We start from the raw sequence: 17255 nt of genomic DNA, 5'->3' as shown, positions 1-17255 counted from the left end.
TAAAAAGAATTGAAATCTGTGATAACTTTCATTTCCCACAAAAATTTGATTTTTGAGTGAAAACTTAAAAATCCATTTTCTGGCTAAACTAAAGGCCTTTGGACAAAAAGAATTGAAATCTGTGATCACTTTCAATTCCCACCAAAATTCGATTTTTGATTTTTCTAACAAAAAATTAAAATTTTGACAAAAAACTAAAAATTGCTTCATCTTCGTTAAAAAAAAAAACTCTATATTCCTTAAATGCGTTTAAATGAAAAAAAAATATTTTGTGATTAATAAATTCTTCTCCCAATCAATCAAATTTTTACCCTTAAAAACTCAATAACTTGTTCTGTTACTGTACTTGATTCAATAAAAATTATATATAGTTTAAGGATAAATACTCACTAATGATAATTGATCTCCTGTGGCAACGGTCATGTATGCGCCAAACGTAGCCACTGACGATGTTAAGGTAATAATATTTGCTGTTAAATTTAAGTTGGCGTTAAAATTGGTCGCTGTTTTTCGTTGAACTTTATCAGACAGTTTTTGATAGTCTCTTATAGTTTCATAAGTTTTTGTGCCTATTGTTAAGACAGCAAAAACTGGATGAAACATTGTTGCTGCTTGACCGACAACCGAAGCAGCTGCAATGAAATTATCCATCTTAGTTAACGTTTTTTTGGAATAGGCCGGAGTTATTGCGTATTCCAATTGCACCTATAAGTAATTATAATATGCAATAACTTTCATTAGAATAAGAGAACAGCACATAATTACATTATCGTTTTGATCTAATGAATAGCTACCATTTGCAGGTGCTATCATTATGCCAACGGGTAAAACATTATTTTTCACAAAATCATTCCAATTTTGATATATACGAGACTGTTCATCGATAAATATCATACAGCAGCCCGAACTGCTATTAGAATCTTAATGTTGTATAAATTTGAAAAAAATGTAAAAAGTATATTAGTTATTAGTCATTTATGTAAACAAATTTAAACTTACTTAAGCAACGTCTAGTACGAAATATCGGATGGATTGTATAATTATGTGAATATTTTGCGTTTTCAAGATCTAATTCTTTAGTTACGATTATATAAATTATGGAATGCAACAAAGCTCCATTAGTGTATTTTCCTAAAACAAACAAATATTATATTAGAAACATGCAATAGAGTAATCTATATTAGACTCCTATGGATATAGTCTCTAAATTCTATGTTTCGATGCTCACTGAATTTTTTTAAAATGCTGTTGTTAAGAATCATATTTGTAACAAATATTATCTATCTATCTATCTATCTATCTATCTATCTATCTATCTATCTATCTATCTATCTATCTATCTATCTATCTATCTATCTATCTATCTATCTATCTATCTATCTATCTATCTATCTATCTATCTATCTATCTATCTATCTATCTATCTATCTATCTATCTATCTATCTATCTATCTATCTGTCTATCTGTCTATCTGTCTATCTGTCTATCTGTCTATCTGTCTATCTGTCTATCTGTCTATCTGTCTATCTGTCTATCTGTCTATCTGTCTATCTGTCTATCTATCTATCTATCTATCTATCTATCTATCTATCTATCTATCTATCTATCTATCTATCTATCTATCTATCTATCTATCTATCTATCTATCTATCCTATCTATCTATCTATCTATCTATCTATCTATCTATTATCTATCTATCTAATCTATCTATCTATCTATCTATCTATCTATCTATCTATCTATCTATCTATCTATCTATCTATCTATCTATCTATCTATCTATCTATCTATCTATCTATCTATCTATCTATCTATCTATCTATCTATCTATCTATCTATCTATAGGTATATGTATATATGGCGACCTAATTTGTAGGTTTGTCCCAGCACTTCACAGATCTGTAGTTTAAAACCTCGAACTTATCACAGTTTTAAATAGTTTGCAAATAAAACAAAACATACTCTGTTGCCAAATGTTACGGAATAATTTAACTCTTATTTCCTTAATCCTGGCGTTATATTGCTTAGTTTTTCGGATGTCCTGTTTTGAGGTATAAACTTTTTTGTCGTCAGGAAACATACATTCCAGTTTTTTAATTAAAATATCGGATTGATCGGGTCCTAAACTGAAAACAAATAGCTAAACTAATATAAACTGAACTAAAGAAAAAAAAAAATTAAAAAACTTACACATCCCAAACAATTTCCGAATGTAAAGCACAGGCAGCAGCCAAATCCTGTTGAACTTCAACAGCTGCACGCAAATCAACGGGAGGCTCCACGCTATTTGGATTATTTGCAGACATTTTGATTGTTTTTTAATAACTATTACGCACAATTAACTTTCACACTTAACACGGTTTAGTTTAACTAAATTTGAACTAATTTTATTATAAATAAATATAACAAAACGGTACAAACTTTTTAAAACTATCGGAAGACAAAAACACAAACACATTTAACAAACATTGAACGCAAACATTTCTAAACCAAAACTAGCGGGAAACTAAAATTTTATTTGTCACTTATTATAATGCAACAAGTGCTGATAAGTACTTTGATTTAAAACCCGTGTTTGGTACCAAGCTTTTTGATTTATAAAAAAGTTATTGATACCATGATATGAGACATTTTATGTTATAATAGAATTAAACAATTAAACAATTTGTTAATAAACTAAGCAAATTGTATATAAATAGAAAATATTTAATTGGGAAATATTAACTTTACATTAAAAAAGTAATTAAGTACCACAAAACTCGTACGAATTTGTTGTATACTTTTTTTGCTACAATACCGTTATAACAGTTTTTTAGAGTTTTTTGTTTGTTTATCAAAAACGAGGCGAATTCATATAAGGTGGTGTTTTTATTTTTTTTACATAAATAATTCACAATACTAGCGAAGTTTTTCTCCGTTTTAACGGACATTTTTAAATAAAAAATTTAAACAATAACAAACATTGATCGCAGTCCATGCGAGGCGAACTAAAAAAATTCATCTGAATGACTTGCACCACCTTAAGCGAATTCGCCTTGATCAAAAATATACTATCTGGTAAAAAATTATGCAACTCTGTAAACAGCTGTTAAAAAAACTTTAGCCGGTGTCAATGGTTTTGGGAGAAATAATATTTTCTAGATTTTATAAGTGAATTATTTATTTAAATCGTTTTAAAATGTTTAGTTTACGTTTAAATTTAACTAACAATTTTAGACGCTTGCCACTGCAACGTCTGAAATGCAGTAAAGTTGAAGAAAAACCCACAGAATCTGAGCAAGCTGCTTCAGATCAAACGAAAGTTTTGCAAAATATGTTAGCCACTGACGAAGAAGTTGCTAGACCTAAGATTGATCCTAAAGAAACATCAATTGTATTATTTCCGGGCCAGGGAACACAATATGTAGGTATGGCCAGTAGACTTATGCGTTTTCCAGAAGCAAGACGCATATTTGAAATGGCTAATGAAGTTCTGGGCTATGATTTGTTGAAATTGTGCTTGGAAGGGCCAAAAGATAAACTAAATCGTACCGAACATGCTCAACCGGCTGTAATGGTATCTTCGCTAGCTGCTTTGGAACAATTGAAAGAAGAACGTCCCAAAGCTATAGACAGTTGTGTGGCCACGGCCGGTTTTAGTTTGGGTGAACTTACGGCTTTGGTATTTGCCGGCGTTATACCATTCGATAAGGGTCTTAAATTGGTGCAGGTACGTGCCAATGCCATGCAAATGGCTTGTGATAAGGCGACTGGTGCCATGGCCATGGTATTATATGCTCCAGATACGGAAATTGGCGCTGCCTGTGCTAAAGCCCTACAGTGGTGTATAGACAAGGGCGTAGAGAAACCCTACTGTGGCGTTGGCAATTATATGTATCCTCATTGTAAAATTATTGCTGGTAATGTAGAAGCTATAGAATTTTTAGAAAAGAACTCCAAGAGTTTAAAAATAAGACGCATGAAACGTTTGGCTGTAAATGGTGCCTTTCATACACCTCTAATGGAACCGGCTGTTGAACCTTTTGCTAAAGCTTTAAGTAAAATACAACTTGAAGAACCTTTAATACGAGTCTATTCAAATATCGATGGTAAACCCTACAAAAGTGTGGCACAAATACAGAAAATGTTACCCAAACAGGTTGGTTTATCCATACATATGTTTTCTCAAAAGTTTAATCTATGTATTATTAATCTTATTCCAGATTGTTCGCCCTGTGAAATGGGAACAAACTATGCATCAAATGTATGAACGTCAGCAGGGCGTTGATTTTCCACGAACGTTTGAATGTGGTCCCGGAAAAGGTTTAATACCAGTTCTTGAAAAAGTTAATGCCAAGGCTGCCAATACTGCATATCATATAGAAGCCTAGTGTCGTTATTTGTTTTATCTCTTTTGTTGTTAATATTGTGTAAATATTTTTAATGATATTTTTAAAAAGCAGTGCTAAAAACTTTATATAATCAATAAATTTCTAATTTATTGTTCGAATTGGTTTTGTTTGAATAAGATAGTAAACTATTGCTAAAAAATCATAAACATTTCGGGGTCAAAAATACTTTGATACTTCGAGAACTTATAGAAAATTATCAAAGAAACAGATTTTATAAAAATTTTCTGTAAAAAGAATTTTTGGAAAATTATAAAGACAGAATTTATTAAAAATTTTATATAAAGAAAATATATCGAAAACTCTAAATAAAGTTTAAAGAATTTATCGAAAATTCTCTAAAAAGTAATTATTTATTGATAATTCTCTAAAAAGAGAGAATTTATTGAATACTCTATTTAAAAACAGATAATTTATCAGAAATTCTCTTAAGAAATTTATGAAAAATTCTCTAAAGGGAGAATTTACCAGAAGTTTCAATAAAACAAAAATTTTCGAAAAATCTCTTTTATTTTTAATTTATATCCTTTTCTTTTATTAAAACTGAAATCAATTTTGTATTTTTACAAAAAATAAAATTAAATGTTAAAGGAAACAAAAGTAGAACAAACTAATACGTAATTTGTTTATTGAAACATTAATGTCTTTAAATTTAACTTTTCTCGTCGCGTGCACGCATACGATGTACAAACGCAGCACCTTTATTTTTACGAAAATTCTCAAAGGGATCATTCATATTAACACCAACTCCCTGCGTGAAACAATACAATAATTATAATAAAATAAAAAAATATATATATAGACAAAATGAAACTCACTTTATACATATCCTTACGATCCCTTACTTCGCCAGCTGAAATGGGCTGTTCAATTCCTTGATTTTTAGTACCTAAACCGGTACCAGTGCCTGCCCAACCCATTTTCATTAGCATTTGATGTCCTTTGTTGGACTCTTCAATGAATTCATTTGGCTTGGCAAAACTGCTGCCACTGAACGGGAAAAAAAGGAAATCAAATTTTAATAGAAAAAATAAATATTTTCATTGGTACTTACAAGAAACTAGGTGGTGTTACAGAACGTTCACGTTCTCTTCTTGTATTGCGATCGTTCGAACGACTATTATCGTTATTATCGCGATCTCGGTCGCGATCACGTTCTCTATCGCGTGGAGGTGATCGTCGCGGCGAACGACTTCTTTGTCGGTTGTAGCGATTATTACGTCCTCTATCATTACCTCCACCGGCGCCACGATTACTTTGTGATCGCTGTGGTAGAGGAGAATGTGAGCGTGAACGTGATTTTGATTTATAAGGTGAGCGAGATCGACTGCGACTTTTCGATCTAATTTAAAAAGCATTTATTAGAAGTTGTTTAAAAAATATAAACAAAACATTTGGAAATACCCACCTATAACATCTCTTGTTGACCTTCTTCGGCACTGGCTTAGCCATAATAATGGGCGAGGGTGAACGCGACTTTTCACGCACTCCATTAGCAATATCTTCTTCCTTTTGTTTTCTGGCCGCATTTTTAACTTTGTAATATTCATATAGACCAAGTTTTTCCCAGCCCTCACTGCAAGAGTAACAGGTAGATATTAATTTATGTCTATAATTATGAAAACATTTGAACACTTACTTATCTCTCGGCCTGTCGTGTGTGGGAAGAGCATAGAAAGCTGCCAAAGCATTCGTTAAACGTTCATTTTGTGGTGTTGGTGGTGGCAAACGTATATCGACAGGATCCAAGGGCTTATAACGGTAATCTTCGAGTCTAATTAAAGGCACCATTAGACCAGCGGGTAAATCGTAATAAGCAGCAGAAGGTAATTGCTCAGCTTCAGTTTCTAACTGCAGACTAGGTGGTGGTGGTATACTCTCATCTTCATTGTCCATAACACCAGCAGAAGATATTTTTGCTTGTTGATCGTAGGCTAAAAGTTGTTGCTGCTGTTGTTGTTGCTGCTGCTGCTGCTGAACTAATTGTAATGCTGCATTGACATTTAACAAATCCACATTTAAATTGTTGACATTACCCAGCAGATCACCACCAGGCGTTAATAAATTCGGAGGAGGATTATTAAGATTTTGATTGACTGGAATGTTACTGTTCATATGAGCAAATGGTGCTTGTTGCATTAAAGCAGGCATTTGAGTAACAGGACCAATATTGGCATTACCACTCATAAAACCTGGTGGTGGTTTCGACAAGTCGGGTATAAAGAAATTATTGTTTTGTTGTTGACCACCCTGTTGATTACCATAACGATGATCATTATCATCCATTACAGGCATGGCGACTTTCTGAGCCATTAAAGAGGGTATATTCTTAACAAGTTGCTGTGGTACTTGCTGTGGTTGCTGATGTTGTGATTGTTGTTGCTGCTGCTGTTGTTGTTGGCCCACTGATGTTGGTGGCATGACAGAAGTATTTGGCATAACTGCAGCCAACATTTGCTGTTCTAATTGTTGTTTCTGCTGTTCTAACTGGGTTATTTGTTGGGTGGCATGTTGTATAAAAATTTTATGTTGTTTTTGATAGCTGCAATAAATTTTTTAGCACAAATACGGAATATTAATTACGTTCCAAATTATTCTACAATTTTAAATATATAAAAATTGGTTTATCCATCATACTTATCCAATTGTGCCTTAACGGCCTGCGTAAATTTAGCTGTAACTTCATGATGTAAATTTTGTAAATTTGTTTTGTATTCATGCATTGAAGAATCGGGAGATTGTAATTTCGATATAACACATGCATCGAAAAATTTTGCTTTCGATTCCCATAGTGATAGGAGTTTTGTCAGTTTTGCTCTTTGTTCGGTAGTGGCGACTAGAAAAGTATACATTTTGAATTACAGTTATATTAAGAGATTTTATTATATTAATAGCAAATAGTAGGAGTCCCACCGAAAGCGAAATTTTCAGTTTAAAAATAATCCAAACACTTATACACACATTCTATAGAAAACATTGTTATATGATCGAGTTTGGTATAAGCTTTTTTTTAGAAGAACTGTTATAAATATTTTTTTATAGAAAAACTGCTATACATTTTTCTTTATCTGTTTTTTCTATAAAAAAGGTTTTACATAAATGTTTCTGTAGAAAAACTGTTATACACAATTTTTTTCAATAGAAATTACTGTTATACACACAGCTTTTTATAGAAAGACTGTTATATACACACATTTTCCATAGAAAAAACTGTTATACACAAATTTTCTACGGGAAAAACACAATTTTTATACAGAAAAAGCTGTTCTATACACATTTTTCTACAGGAAAAACTGTTGTACAGAATTTTTTCAGGAAAAACTGTTATACACACATTTTTCCACAGAGAAAGCTGTTATACACACATTTTTCATAAAAAAAAAGCTGTTATACACACATTTTTCATAAAAAAAAGCTGTTATACACACATTTTTCATAAAAAAAAACAGTTATAAACACATTTTTCCACAGAAGAAACTGTTATACACACATTTTTGTATAAAAAAAGCTATTATACACACATTTTTCTGTAAAAAAAAACTGTTATACACAAATTTATCTAAATTTTTTCTATAAAAAACTGTTATACACACATTTTCTGTAGAAAAAACTGTTATACACAAATTTTTATATAGAAATAACTGTTATAAAAAATTTTCATAAAAAGTTATACAAAAATTTTTTTATAGAACAAAAAAAAAGCTGTCATACACATTTTTCTATAGAAAATTCTGTTCTGAACATTTTTCTATAGAAAAAACTGTTATACACAATGTCTTTTTAGGAATTAGGAGTACAGAGATAAGTCTTTGGATGTATATAACTTCAATATTTAAATAAGTTTCGACTTTTACGATAGGAAATTAAAATAAAATAAACTTACTTAAATCTGCACTGCAAAACATGGGTATAACAACATTTTCCAGGCTGTTTTTCAAATCATTTGCATTTTTCCGAACACTGTAAAAATATGTAATTAATATTTTTCTTTTTTTTATAAAGAAATATCAAGACAATATATTTTCCCAAATTTTTACCAAATTAACTTTATAATTTACTCTGTCTATCTATCAGTGCTTAATTCCCTAAATTTTATTCTTAATTTTTAAATCGATCATATTTTCTGTATTGTATTTTTTTTATTTTGAAAAAAATCATATTTCGACATCTTCGGGATATAATTTTCAAATATCTTTATATCCACATTTAATATTACAAAATTTAAAATTTTGACTATTATTATTATAATCCCATCCCAATTTACACTTTAACAAATTCCCAAAATAAATAAAAAAATATGGTTTAAAAACAAGCAAGCCTAAACCTACTTAAACATATTTTTTTAATATACACATAATAAATATTAAATTAAAACTTACCAATGGTGTAGAATATCATTAATTAAATAAATAAGATGTAATTTCTGTTGAAATGTTGTACCATCCATCAAAGCCCTAAAAATAAATTAATAAACGATATTTGTTTTTTTCTTTTTGTTGTGCATTTTTCGATATACACTATAAGAGTTGTGTTTGAATGGTTGAATATTCATTCGTTAAGGTCTTGTAGTAATGGTCTTATATTTTTCTTTAGTCCGTCTTTCCTTGATATTAGGTCATTTTTAAGTCTGTTAAGTCATACCACAACTCCAATTTAAAAACAAATATATGTATGTATGTAACCAAACAAAAGTCGTTGACAGGATTCCAGGACCAAATATTTTGAGAATAAGTCAATCAATCAATCAATACTCATCATGTTTGGTAAAAAGAGTTAAATACCATTAATAACATTTGTGTAAAAAGGTTGTCATTAAATATATATATATAAAATACAAATAAAATGTTATCAAAAAAGAAATTGGAACTTAAACTTATAAACAGACGCATACTTTTTTAAAAGATATTGTAAAACGACATTGTTTTTAGCGCTGTCGGATGAGTGCTGTAATATCCAGTTTTTGCCTAAAATTGCAACATTAAATATATTATTTTATTTGCTAAACAATGAAGTTTTTATTTAAATTATTTTGTTTTTTTTTTTAAGATTTATTTAAAAATAATATAAATTTAAAGAAAATCCAAATGATTTTCAGCAATTTTTCAGTAATAGAATAATAGAAAAGTTTTTCTAACTGATTTTTTAGTTTGATTGAAATGGTGTTTTATATTTACCTTGTGAAATACTATCCTTGGTGCAGGCATCAATTATGGGCTGTAGAATACCATCGAATTCATTTAATGAAATATTTAGTTCATCAGCTTTCTTATCTAATTGTGTGTTTTGTGCATCCTCTATAGCTTCTTCAATTTGCTTTTTTTGTTGTGCCATCAGTGCCTAAATGTCCCATGGTATATTTATATTTTATATAGTATTTTTTTATGTGGTTTTTGTATGCAGTAGCAATTGGTTTTTTGGAAATATATTTATTCAACACAATGATTGTGTTTTTTTGGTCAGTCAGAGAACATATATAATTTTTAATGTTTATTATTTATATTTTGTTTTTGGTTTTTTGGTAATTATATGGTTTCGTATGTATTTTGTAGCAGAGATTATTTGAATTTGGGATTTTTTTCGAGTTTTGTTTTTTTTTATAAAAAATATACAAGTAAAGTAAAATTTTAAATGTAGACATTAAAAATGAGATTGTAAGTAAAATAATAAATAAAAAATATACATAATAAATAGTAATTAAACAAATGTTATAAAGTTTAAAGAAAAAACTTCCCGTTGTCAAAACTGAAAAAGCCTAAGCTTAAACAGAAATCACAATAATTTGATCATTGGAGTAAATATTATCAATTCACTAGGACTCAAGATAGACAAGGCCATATTGCATATTGCGGAAGTGAATTTAAAAGAATGTAAGAAATGTTTTTGTAAAATTTCAAAACATTTTGAAATATTTTTGTGAATGTACAGCAAAACTCCATTCTCTCCATTATTAGTAAACATTTTAATAAAATATTTCAGAACAAAATTTCTAAGGGATTGAGTGACTGAGTACGAATCGGGTGTGAGCATTTCACCAGGTATCGTATCCCAAAATTTTGATATTGATATCTCGAAAATCTTCTGAGGCCAGATTCGCATTTAGCGATCATCCGTTAGCAATTAATTGAAAATTAATTAGCCTGTATAGTCGTAAATTAAAGTATTTCATTTTAATCGAACTATTTCAATTTAATAATAATTGGTCATGGTTTAGAATCCTGTCCTGAGAGAGAAATATGTTTATTCTTTTCTTTTTGCAATGTTATTTTTTAAAACAAAAACAAGTTGTTTTTAAGACATCAGCAGAATGGAATACATATTCGGGCCAGCTAAGTAAAAGCCATATTTTTTTATATATCTTGAACAAATAATAAGTTTTCTAGAGATGTATATATCAAATGAAAGGTTTCCGAAATAGCTTTCTTCTGATATAGATATTGCATTATTTTCAGCAAACTTCGCTAAATTTTCAACCTTTAAACACAATCTGTCATAGGGCAAGACTTGGTATATCAAAGCAAAAAAAATCCCTTCTTCTCATTAAAACCCGCCCGGCAAAAATATAAATGCAGTAAAATATTAGTACCTAACTTCTTAAAGCGAATATTAATGATAATAGCTTTCATATGAAAAGGGTTTTTTTTTTAAAGAAATTTTTAAATAAAAATTTACCGTATGTTGTGCTGTTAGATTCGCTTCTGATTGGCGGATTTGTTCACGCAAGGTATTTTGCTGCATATTTAAAGCTTCTATTTGTGCTGTATAATTAATGGCTACAGATTGACTATTGCCATTAGCGGCTGGTGATTGTGAGGAGTTATTGCTAAGAGCTGAGGCATTTGCATTCCATAGTTGAAGATTGGGAGGCGGTTGGTTAAGACTAAATGAATTATTTGTGTCATTTTGACCGATTGGTGGTGGTTGTTGCATTTGACCAGCAGCCGGGTGATGCAACATATTCGGTGGTGGTCCTTGGGTAAAATGTTGTGTAGGTGTATTAGCAATACCAGATGATTGTTTTAAATCTTTAAACAATAAAAACAAACAAATAATTTCAATTATTTATATTTTACAAAAATTTCACTTACAATTTTGTTCCGCAGCCACACGATATTGATAGTAGGCCGCATGTTCCCCACCATAGAGAAACTCAAATTTGGGATTATTTTGTTGTTTTTGTTTTGTGATCATTTCAAACTCTGGTCCATTGCGTGCCACAAATTCGGCCAGTTTATCAATAATATTACGCAGACTAACATCTGCATTAAAAAAAGTGGGAAAAGAAAAATTAAATTAAGAACTGTCTGTATCCATAAGAATCTATAGGCCTTTCTGCCGGGGCGTTCATTAGCCATTTTTTAAATTCATTTTATTTGCATAAAAATTGAGTTTCTTTTAAAATATTTACCTCTAGGAGGTGGCGGTCCGTCCATTTTATACCATTTGCTATTTTATGCTTATTTTTACAATATTTTTGTTATAATATTTGCAACTTTCTTAAAAAATTCTTAAACGACGTGCTAAAAAAATTTTTACTTTGTAAGCTGTCAAAAGTGGAAAATTTTCAGGACGCCATTTGTTAAAGCAGAGTTGCAATAATATGTAGTTATGGAAAAAAACGTGTACGTTTTTTAAGTAAAACGGTTTGATAATTTGAAATAAGTAAAGACCTAGATCCCTATACCATCTTGCATTTTAATAATTTTTTCGAGGGGTGATAGCTCTTTTAATTTTAAGTTCATGAGTGTAAACATTTTTTTGTGCGTTCTTTAGAATTATAAGACATCAAAGTTGTATGTACTTCTTACATATAAAACAGAAAAATTTGGATTTCCAGAAAAGCTATTATTAGCCCCAAACAATAAACAATATTACCACCATACAAATTAAAGTGTTTAGGTTTGTTTTGAAAATAGGATATAAATAAAAATTATTTAAACAATTTGAATTAACAATGGAAAATATAAACAGATTTTGTACGAGTCCTCTGTTTCGGTCTATCAGAAACGTTTTTTGATAATTTCACATAAAATAGTACTTTTAAAATGCCACTCTGTGTACCGGCATTAAATGTCAAAAAAATTGGTTTCGGCTTCGAATCAATTGTTAGTTGACGGCGATAGTAAACAAAATTTAACTACGGCCTAATATAGCCGGCTTTAAAATTAACAACGTTTCTTTCTGCTGGCCTGCTTTGACGTTATTTTAAATGTAAACAAACAATTTTCAGATTTATTGTTGACGTTTACATTCACTTTAATTAGTATCATAAAGTACAATAGTATTGCTAAATTACAGTTCGATAAGAATTCGCTGGGTATACAAAAATGTTAGAATAGTGTTTTATTGCGTAAACTTAAATAGAAACCACCTCCAAAAACCCCCAGTACCCCAAATAACTTTTGTGACAATGAGTAAAAATAGTGTTATACAAATAAACAGTTATAAGAATGGTGAATCTGGATCTTCAGCAGGAGCGCAATTACAGCGCAAAAATTCCACAACTGATAACACAGAACCACCGGAAATGAGGATATTATGTTTCGAACTAACACACTATAATAAAACTACGCAATTTCTGTTAAGTTGTGCTGGGGTATTCGTTTTGTATTTATTGTATGGCTATTTGCAAGAGTTAATATTTACCGAAGAGGGTTTCAAGTCCTATGGTTGGTTTTTAACCCTCATACAATTCGGTTACTATATATGTTTTGGTTTGTTGGAGCGTAACTTAGAGGCTAAACGTAGTGGTGTAGCAGCATTGCAAAGGAATATACCAATGAATACTTATGTCATTTTGGCAGCTTTAACTTTAGGCACCATGGGTTTGTCGAACTCTAGTTTGGGGTTTTTAAACTATCCCACTCAAGTGATATTCAAATGTTGCAAATTAATTCCTGTAATGGTGGGTAGTATACTTATACAAGGCAAACGCTATGGTCCTTTGGATTTTGCGGCCGCACTGGCCATGTGTGTGGGTTTGGCCTGGTTTACTTTGGCCGATTCTCAAATATCACCAAATTTCAATGCTATGGGTGTCGCCATGATCTCGGGTGCTCTATTATGTGATGCTGCCATTGGTAATGTTCAGGAAAAGGCCATGCGTGATTATCGTGCTCCCAGCAGTGAGGTGGTTTTATTTTCCTATGGTTTGGGTTTTGTTTATCTGTTTGTCATAATGATGGTGACGGGCAACTTCTTTAGTGGTTTTGCTTTTTGTCTAGAGGTAAGTATTATACATTTTAATCATAATTTTCTTTTCTAATTTGTAAACTTTTTATTCCAGCATCCTCGTGAATCTTTTGGTTATGGTTTTTTCTTTAGTCTTTCCGGTTATCTGGGTATACATTTTGTTTTGGCTTTGGTTAAGAGCAGTGGAGCGCCTGTAGCTGCTACAGTAACTACAGCACGTAAAGCTGTTACCATAGCCATTTCCTTTGTGTTCTTTAGCAAACCCTTTACCATACAGTAAGTTTTTTTTTTTTTTTGAACTTATAAACTATTCAAACTAAATTGTTTTATTTTTACATTTTAGATATCTATGGTCTGGTTTGGTGGTAGTTTTAGGCATATATCTTAATGTTTATAGTAAAAAACATAAATTAACCTTTAATGATTTGCAGCATAAAGTTAAACAGTCTCTTTATATGCTGGGTAAAACAACGAACTCACGCAAATTTTTAGTAGAAGTTTAAGTTTGTTAAAAAAGTAAGTACGTAGTAATTCTAGTTTTATTTAAAGACTCAAATTTTTTGTAATTTAAAGAAAACACAAAATATTCATTTACATACTCTATACTCAGCTTTAAATAAAATAGCAGTTTATTGTAATATTCGTATTGGTGTTTTATTAATTTATTTCAAATTCCAATACACGTTTTATCATATCTTGTCTTTCTTTCGCGGATTCAATTTGTCCCACCATACAATCCAGGAATTTCTGTTGATGTTTTATAATAAATTTATTGCACTGCATGATTGTAGCTCCCGTATATATAGTTCGAAATTTAGCTCGAGTTTCACCGATCTAAATGAAAGAAATTTATTTATTTTTATTTATTCTAAGTTTGGGAAAATATATTTTTGATGAAAATGTGAAGTGATCGTAAATTTCGCCTCTAGCTCTTTCTCTGTGACAGATTCATCTTAATCAGATGATCTATTTGTCATAAAGGAGTGAAACGCTCCTTCAACAAGTGGCGGAAAAGAAAAATTACAAACGCATTGACCGACTTATGTACATACACACATACATAAAGCACTATCATTCCGGAGAAGTCGTAAATATATTCTACTTACCACTGTTATTAAAGGTAATATGCTGGTGACAAATTTATGCGAATAATGAGAACAACGTATTATAGCAATTTTAGTCCTTTCATTGCAATATTTAACACGAAATCCATGTTCCAATAAGCCAGCCCCATAGACACCATAAAACTTTTGGACATGTGACATTATACATTTGGAAAGAATGTGATCTTTTAGGTGTAAAACTTTGGTTTGTGCATTGTGTGGTATAATTTGTACAACAACATAACTATAAGTAAATAAATTTGATAGAAATTAACATTTTAATATAACAATTTCACACAAATTACCGATTTTTTATGCGCACCATAATAAAAACAAATTTAAAGAAATGTAAACAATGCAACGTGTATTTTAATTTGTTTTACTTCTTCTTATTCTCTTTTTTGTTGTAAACAAAAAAAAAACTCTCATCAAAACAAAAAACAGCTGCTTAATTTTTATCTCATGCTATAATCAAGGCGAATTATTATAAGGTGGTGTAATTTATTCAGCTGATTTCTTATTGAAGCTGAAGTTCTTATTGCACCTAGTCATGGTATACTTAACAAGGTACCAGCACTTGAGAGCAAACGCACGATTGTCAAATTTTTTTATATGGAGTTTGACAAACGTGCGGTTTAAGCCTTTGCACAGGTCTATGTATAAAAAATTGTAAACAATGATCAGCTCGGCAGGTGATGTCACCTTGTATTCTGTACACCCTGCACCCTGTCAAGGTTTGTTATTGTTTGATCTTTATATTAAAGGTTTTCGTTAAAACAAAGAAAAACTTATGTAGTATTTTGAATAATTTATGTAAAATTGTTTCAACATCTGTGCAAATGAAAAAACAATATACATGTAAAATTTTGTTGTTGCCGAACTACCACCACCATATATGAATTCACCTTGATTCAACAGTTCTTTTTGTAATTTGGAAACAACAAAAATGCAGGCTTCTTCATTGGACAAGAAACTACAAGGATTTCAACTAATAGCACAGGAAAAACTGCAAACTATTTTATGTTCTATACCTGGCAAAAAAGATTTAATTATCGAATCAGCCCTTATAAAACCCTTGGAACATATTTGTGCAGCTTCTTGGCTAAAGTGAGTCATAAGAAAATGAATCGAAATATTTCAATAATTTTAATAATTAATTAAATATTTAGACTTAAAGGTATCCAACGTATATTCAAATTAAATCCTGACAATGCCATCACTCGCACCTCTCCAGATCAAGTTCAACTGTATATGATACGCAGTGATTTGTTCACGTTTTAGTCGTGTACTGCAACAAATCAAGTTGATTTGTAAATCTCAGACGTCATCGTCATCATGGTTAGAAGACACACATTTTAAATTTTTTCATATAATATGTGTTCCATCGTGCTTTTGCTATTTCACTCAAATACTGGAAAAGGAAGGTTTGTTTGGCGTTGTAGGTTTGCATCGTTATAATTGGGATGTCATACATTGGGATGAGGGGGGGTGGGGAGGGAAAGGCCAAAGGGAAGGGGGAGGGAGGGGGAAGCGAGCGAGCGAGCGAGCGAGCGAGCGAGCGAGCGAGCGAGCGAGCGAGCGAGCGAGCGAGCGAGCGAGCGAGCGAGCGAGCGAGCGAGCGAGCGAGCGAGCGAGCGAGCGAGCGAGCGAGCGAGCGAGCGAGCGAGCGAGCGAGCGAGCGAGCGAGCGAGCGAGCGAGCGAGCGAGCGAGCGAGCGAGCGGGCGAGCGAGCGAGCGAGCGAGCGAGCGAGCGAGCGAGCGAGCGAGCGAGCGAGCGAGCGAGCGAGCGAGCGAGCGAGCCAGCCAGCGAGCGAGAGCGAGCGAGCGAGCGAGCGAGCGAGCGAGCGAGCGAGCGAGCGAGCGAGCGAGCGAGCGAGCGAGCGAGCGAGCGAGCGAGCGAGCGAGCGAGCGAGCGAGCGAGCGAGCGAGCGAGCGAGCGAGCGAGCGAGCGAGCGAGCGAGCGAGCGAGCGAGCGAGCGAGCGAGCGAGCGAGCGAGCGAGCGAGCGAGCGAGCGAGCGAGCGAGCGAGCGAGCGAGCGAGCGAGCTAGCGAGCGAGCCTAGCGAGCGAGCGAGCGAGCGAGCGAGCGAGCGAGCGAGCGAGCGAGCGAGCGAGCGAGCGAGCGAGCGAGCGAGCGAGCGAGCGAGCGAGCGAGCGAGCGAGCGAGCGAGCGAGCGAGCGAGCGAGCGATCGAGCGAAGCGGAGCGAGCGAGCTATCTATCATCTATCTATCTATCTATCTATCTATCTATCTATCTATCTATATATCTATCTCTCTATCTATCTATCTATCTATCTATCTGTCTATCTATCTATCTATCTATCTACTATCTATCTATCTATCTATCTATCTATCTATCTATCTATCTATCTAATAATTAGAATACTTCACTTTATCTTTAAGGTATTTTTCTACAGGCTTATATGAGAAATGACAGCTCTTTGCTACCTGCCATAGCTCACTCGCTAAGAGTCTTACAAATTTTATGCGGCCGCCCCGACTTACACTCACCTTTGGTGAACATTCTGAAAATATTGTTAAAATGCTAAATAAACTTGGGCCTTTACCAAAAA

General features: G+C 32.4%; 6 protein-coding genes across 6 annotated transcripts in view; 3 read left to right on the top strand and 3 right to left on the bottom strand.

Moving 5' to 3' along the window:
* Positions 1 to 390: 390 nt before the first annotated feature.
* Positions 391 to 2520, bottom strand: LOC119613575 (the record flags this gene model as incomplete). The annotated part of the gene is made up of 5 exons (XM_037969600.1): positions 2193 to 2520; positions 1965 to 2128; positions 1000 to 1131; positions 766 to 920; positions 391 to 705 (listed from the first exon to the last, which is right to left on the bottom strand). Coding segments are annotated over exons 1-5 (882 nt in total), but the record flags the coding sequence as incomplete, so codon positions are not given.
* A 556-nt stretch (positions 2521 to 3076) lies between these two features.
* Positions 3077 to 4489, top strand: LOC119613569 (probable malonyl-CoA-acyl carrier protein transacylase, mitochondrial). Its single transcript, XM_037969593.1, has 2 exons — positions 3077 to 4140; positions 4205 to 4489. The coding sequence occupies exons 1-2, from the start codon at positions 3181 to 3183 to the stop codon at positions 4370 to 4372; spliced, it is 1128 nt and encodes a 375-aa protein (XP_037825521.1). The 5' UTR covers positions 3077 to 3180; the 3' UTR covers positions 4373 to 4489.
* A 397-nt stretch (positions 4490 to 4886) lies between these two features.
* On the bottom strand, positions 4887 to 11952 carry LOC119613567 (calcium homeostasis endoplasmic reticulum protein). Its single transcript, XM_037969590.1, has 13 exons — positions 11796 to 11952; positions 11476 to 11646; positions 11060 to 11412; positions 9565 to 9727; positions 9282 to 9354; positions 8770 to 8844; positions 8274 to 8350; positions 7028 to 7226; positions 6030 to 6932; positions 5799 to 5966; positions 5445 to 5732; positions 5209 to 5380; positions 4887 to 5141 (listed from the first exon to the last, which is right to left on the bottom strand). Exons 1-13 carry the CDS (start codon positions 11818 to 11820, stop codon positions 5043 to 5045), a joined length of 2766 nt encoding a protein of 921 aa, XP_037825518.1. The 5' UTR covers positions 11821 to 11952; the 3' UTR covers positions 4887 to 5042.
* Positions 11953 to 12556: 604 nt separating this feature from the next.
* On the top strand, positions 12557 to 14219 carry LOC119613570 (adenosine 3'-phospho 5'-phosphosulfate transporter 2). Its single transcript, XM_037969594.1, has 3 exons — positions 12557 to 13613; positions 13674 to 13855; positions 13923 to 14219. Exons 1-3 carry the CDS (start codon positions 12798 to 12800, stop codon positions 14080 to 14082), a joined length of 1158 nt encoding a protein of 385 aa, XP_037825522.1. The 5' UTR covers positions 12557 to 12797; the 3' UTR covers positions 14083 to 14219.
* On the bottom strand, positions 14212 to 15089 carry LOC119613571 (ribonuclease P/MRP protein subunit POP5). Its single transcript, XM_037969595.1, has 3 exons — positions 14988 to 15089; positions 14686 to 14926; positions 14212 to 14413 (listed from the first exon to the last, which is right to left on the bottom strand). The coding sequence occupies exons 1-3, from the start codon at positions 15005 to 15007 to the stop codon at positions 14237 to 14239; spliced, it is 438 nt and encodes a 145-aa protein (XP_037825523.1). The 5' UTR covers positions 15008 to 15089; the 3' UTR covers positions 14212 to 14236.
* A 487-nt stretch (positions 15090 to 15576) lies between these two features.
* Positions 15577 to 17255, top strand: part of LOC119613568 (vacuolar protein sorting-associated protein 33B) — a 3472-nt gene continuing 1793 nt past the window's right edge. Inside the window, 5 exon segments of the mRNA XM_037969591.1 lie at positions 15577 to 15789; positions 15852 to 15957; positions 15959 to 16167; positions 17063 to 17184; positions 17187 to 17255. The exon segment at positions 17187 to 17255 is cut by the window's right edge and continues 1793 nt beyond it. Of these exon segments, the coding sequence (XP_037825519.1) occupies positions 15629 to 15789; positions 15852 to 15957; positions 15959 to 16167; positions 17063 to 17184; positions 17187 to 17255 (667 nt within the window). The 5' untranslated portion in view covers positions 15577 to 15628.

The sequence above is a fragment of the Lucilia sericata genome, unplaced genomic scaffold (genome assembly GCF_015586225.1).
Source record: "Lucilia sericata isolate MDLA Ls3-8-SP2 unplaced genomic scaffold, ASM1558622v1 Contig002197F_arrow, whole genome shotgun sequence".
In the NCBI taxonomy this organism is placed as follows: Eukaryota; Metazoa; Arthropoda; class Insecta; order Diptera; family Calliphoridae; genus Lucilia; species Lucilia sericata.
Note: the sequence above shows the minus strand (reverse complement) of the source record. Positions and strands in the feature narration are given on the sequence as shown.

Bases quoted from the DNA above. Each gene is read 5' to 3' on its own strand.
- LOC119613569 (XM_037969593.1), top strand. From the start codon at position 3,181: ATGTTTAGTTTACGTTTAAATTTAACTAACAATTTTAGACGCTTGCCA. The intron at 4,141-4,204 runs GTTGGTTTATCC...ATCTTATTCCAG, and splicing joins AGAAAATGTTACCCAAACAG to ATTGTTCGCCCTGTGAAATG.
- LOC119613567 (XM_037969590.1), bottom strand. From the start codon at position 11,820: ATGGACGGACCGCCACCTCCTAGAG. The intron at 11,647-11,795 runs GTAAATATTTTA...TTTTTAATGCAG, and splicing joins CGGACCGCCACCTCCTAGAG to ATGTTAGTCTGCGTAATATT. The intron at 6,933-7,027 runs GTATGATGGATA...AATTTATTGCAG, and splicing joins GTTAAGGCACAATTGGATAA to CTATCAAAAACAACATAAAA.
- LOC119613570 (XM_037969594.1), top strand. From the start codon at position 12,798: ATGAGTAAAAATAGTGTTATACAAATAAACAGTTATAAGAATGGTGAA. The intron at 13,614-13,673 runs GTAAGTATTATA...TTTTTATTCCAG, and splicing joins GTTTTGCTTTTTGTCTAGAG to CATCCTCGTGAATCTTTTGG. The intron at 13,856-13,922 runs GTAAGTTTTTTT...TTTACATTTTAG, and splicing joins AGCAAACCCTTTACCATACA to ATATCTATGGTCTGGTTTGG.
- LOC119613571 (XM_037969595.1), bottom strand. From the start codon at position 15,007: ATGGTGCGCATAAAAAATCG. The intron at 14,927-14,987 runs GTAATTTGTGTG...ATTTACTTATAG, and splicing joins ATGGTGCGCATAAAAAATCG to TTATGTTGTTGTACAAATTA. The intron at 14,414-14,685 runs GTAAGTAGAATA...TCTTTCATTTAG, and splicing joins TATTACCTTTAATAACAGTG to ATCGGTGAAACTCGAGCTAA.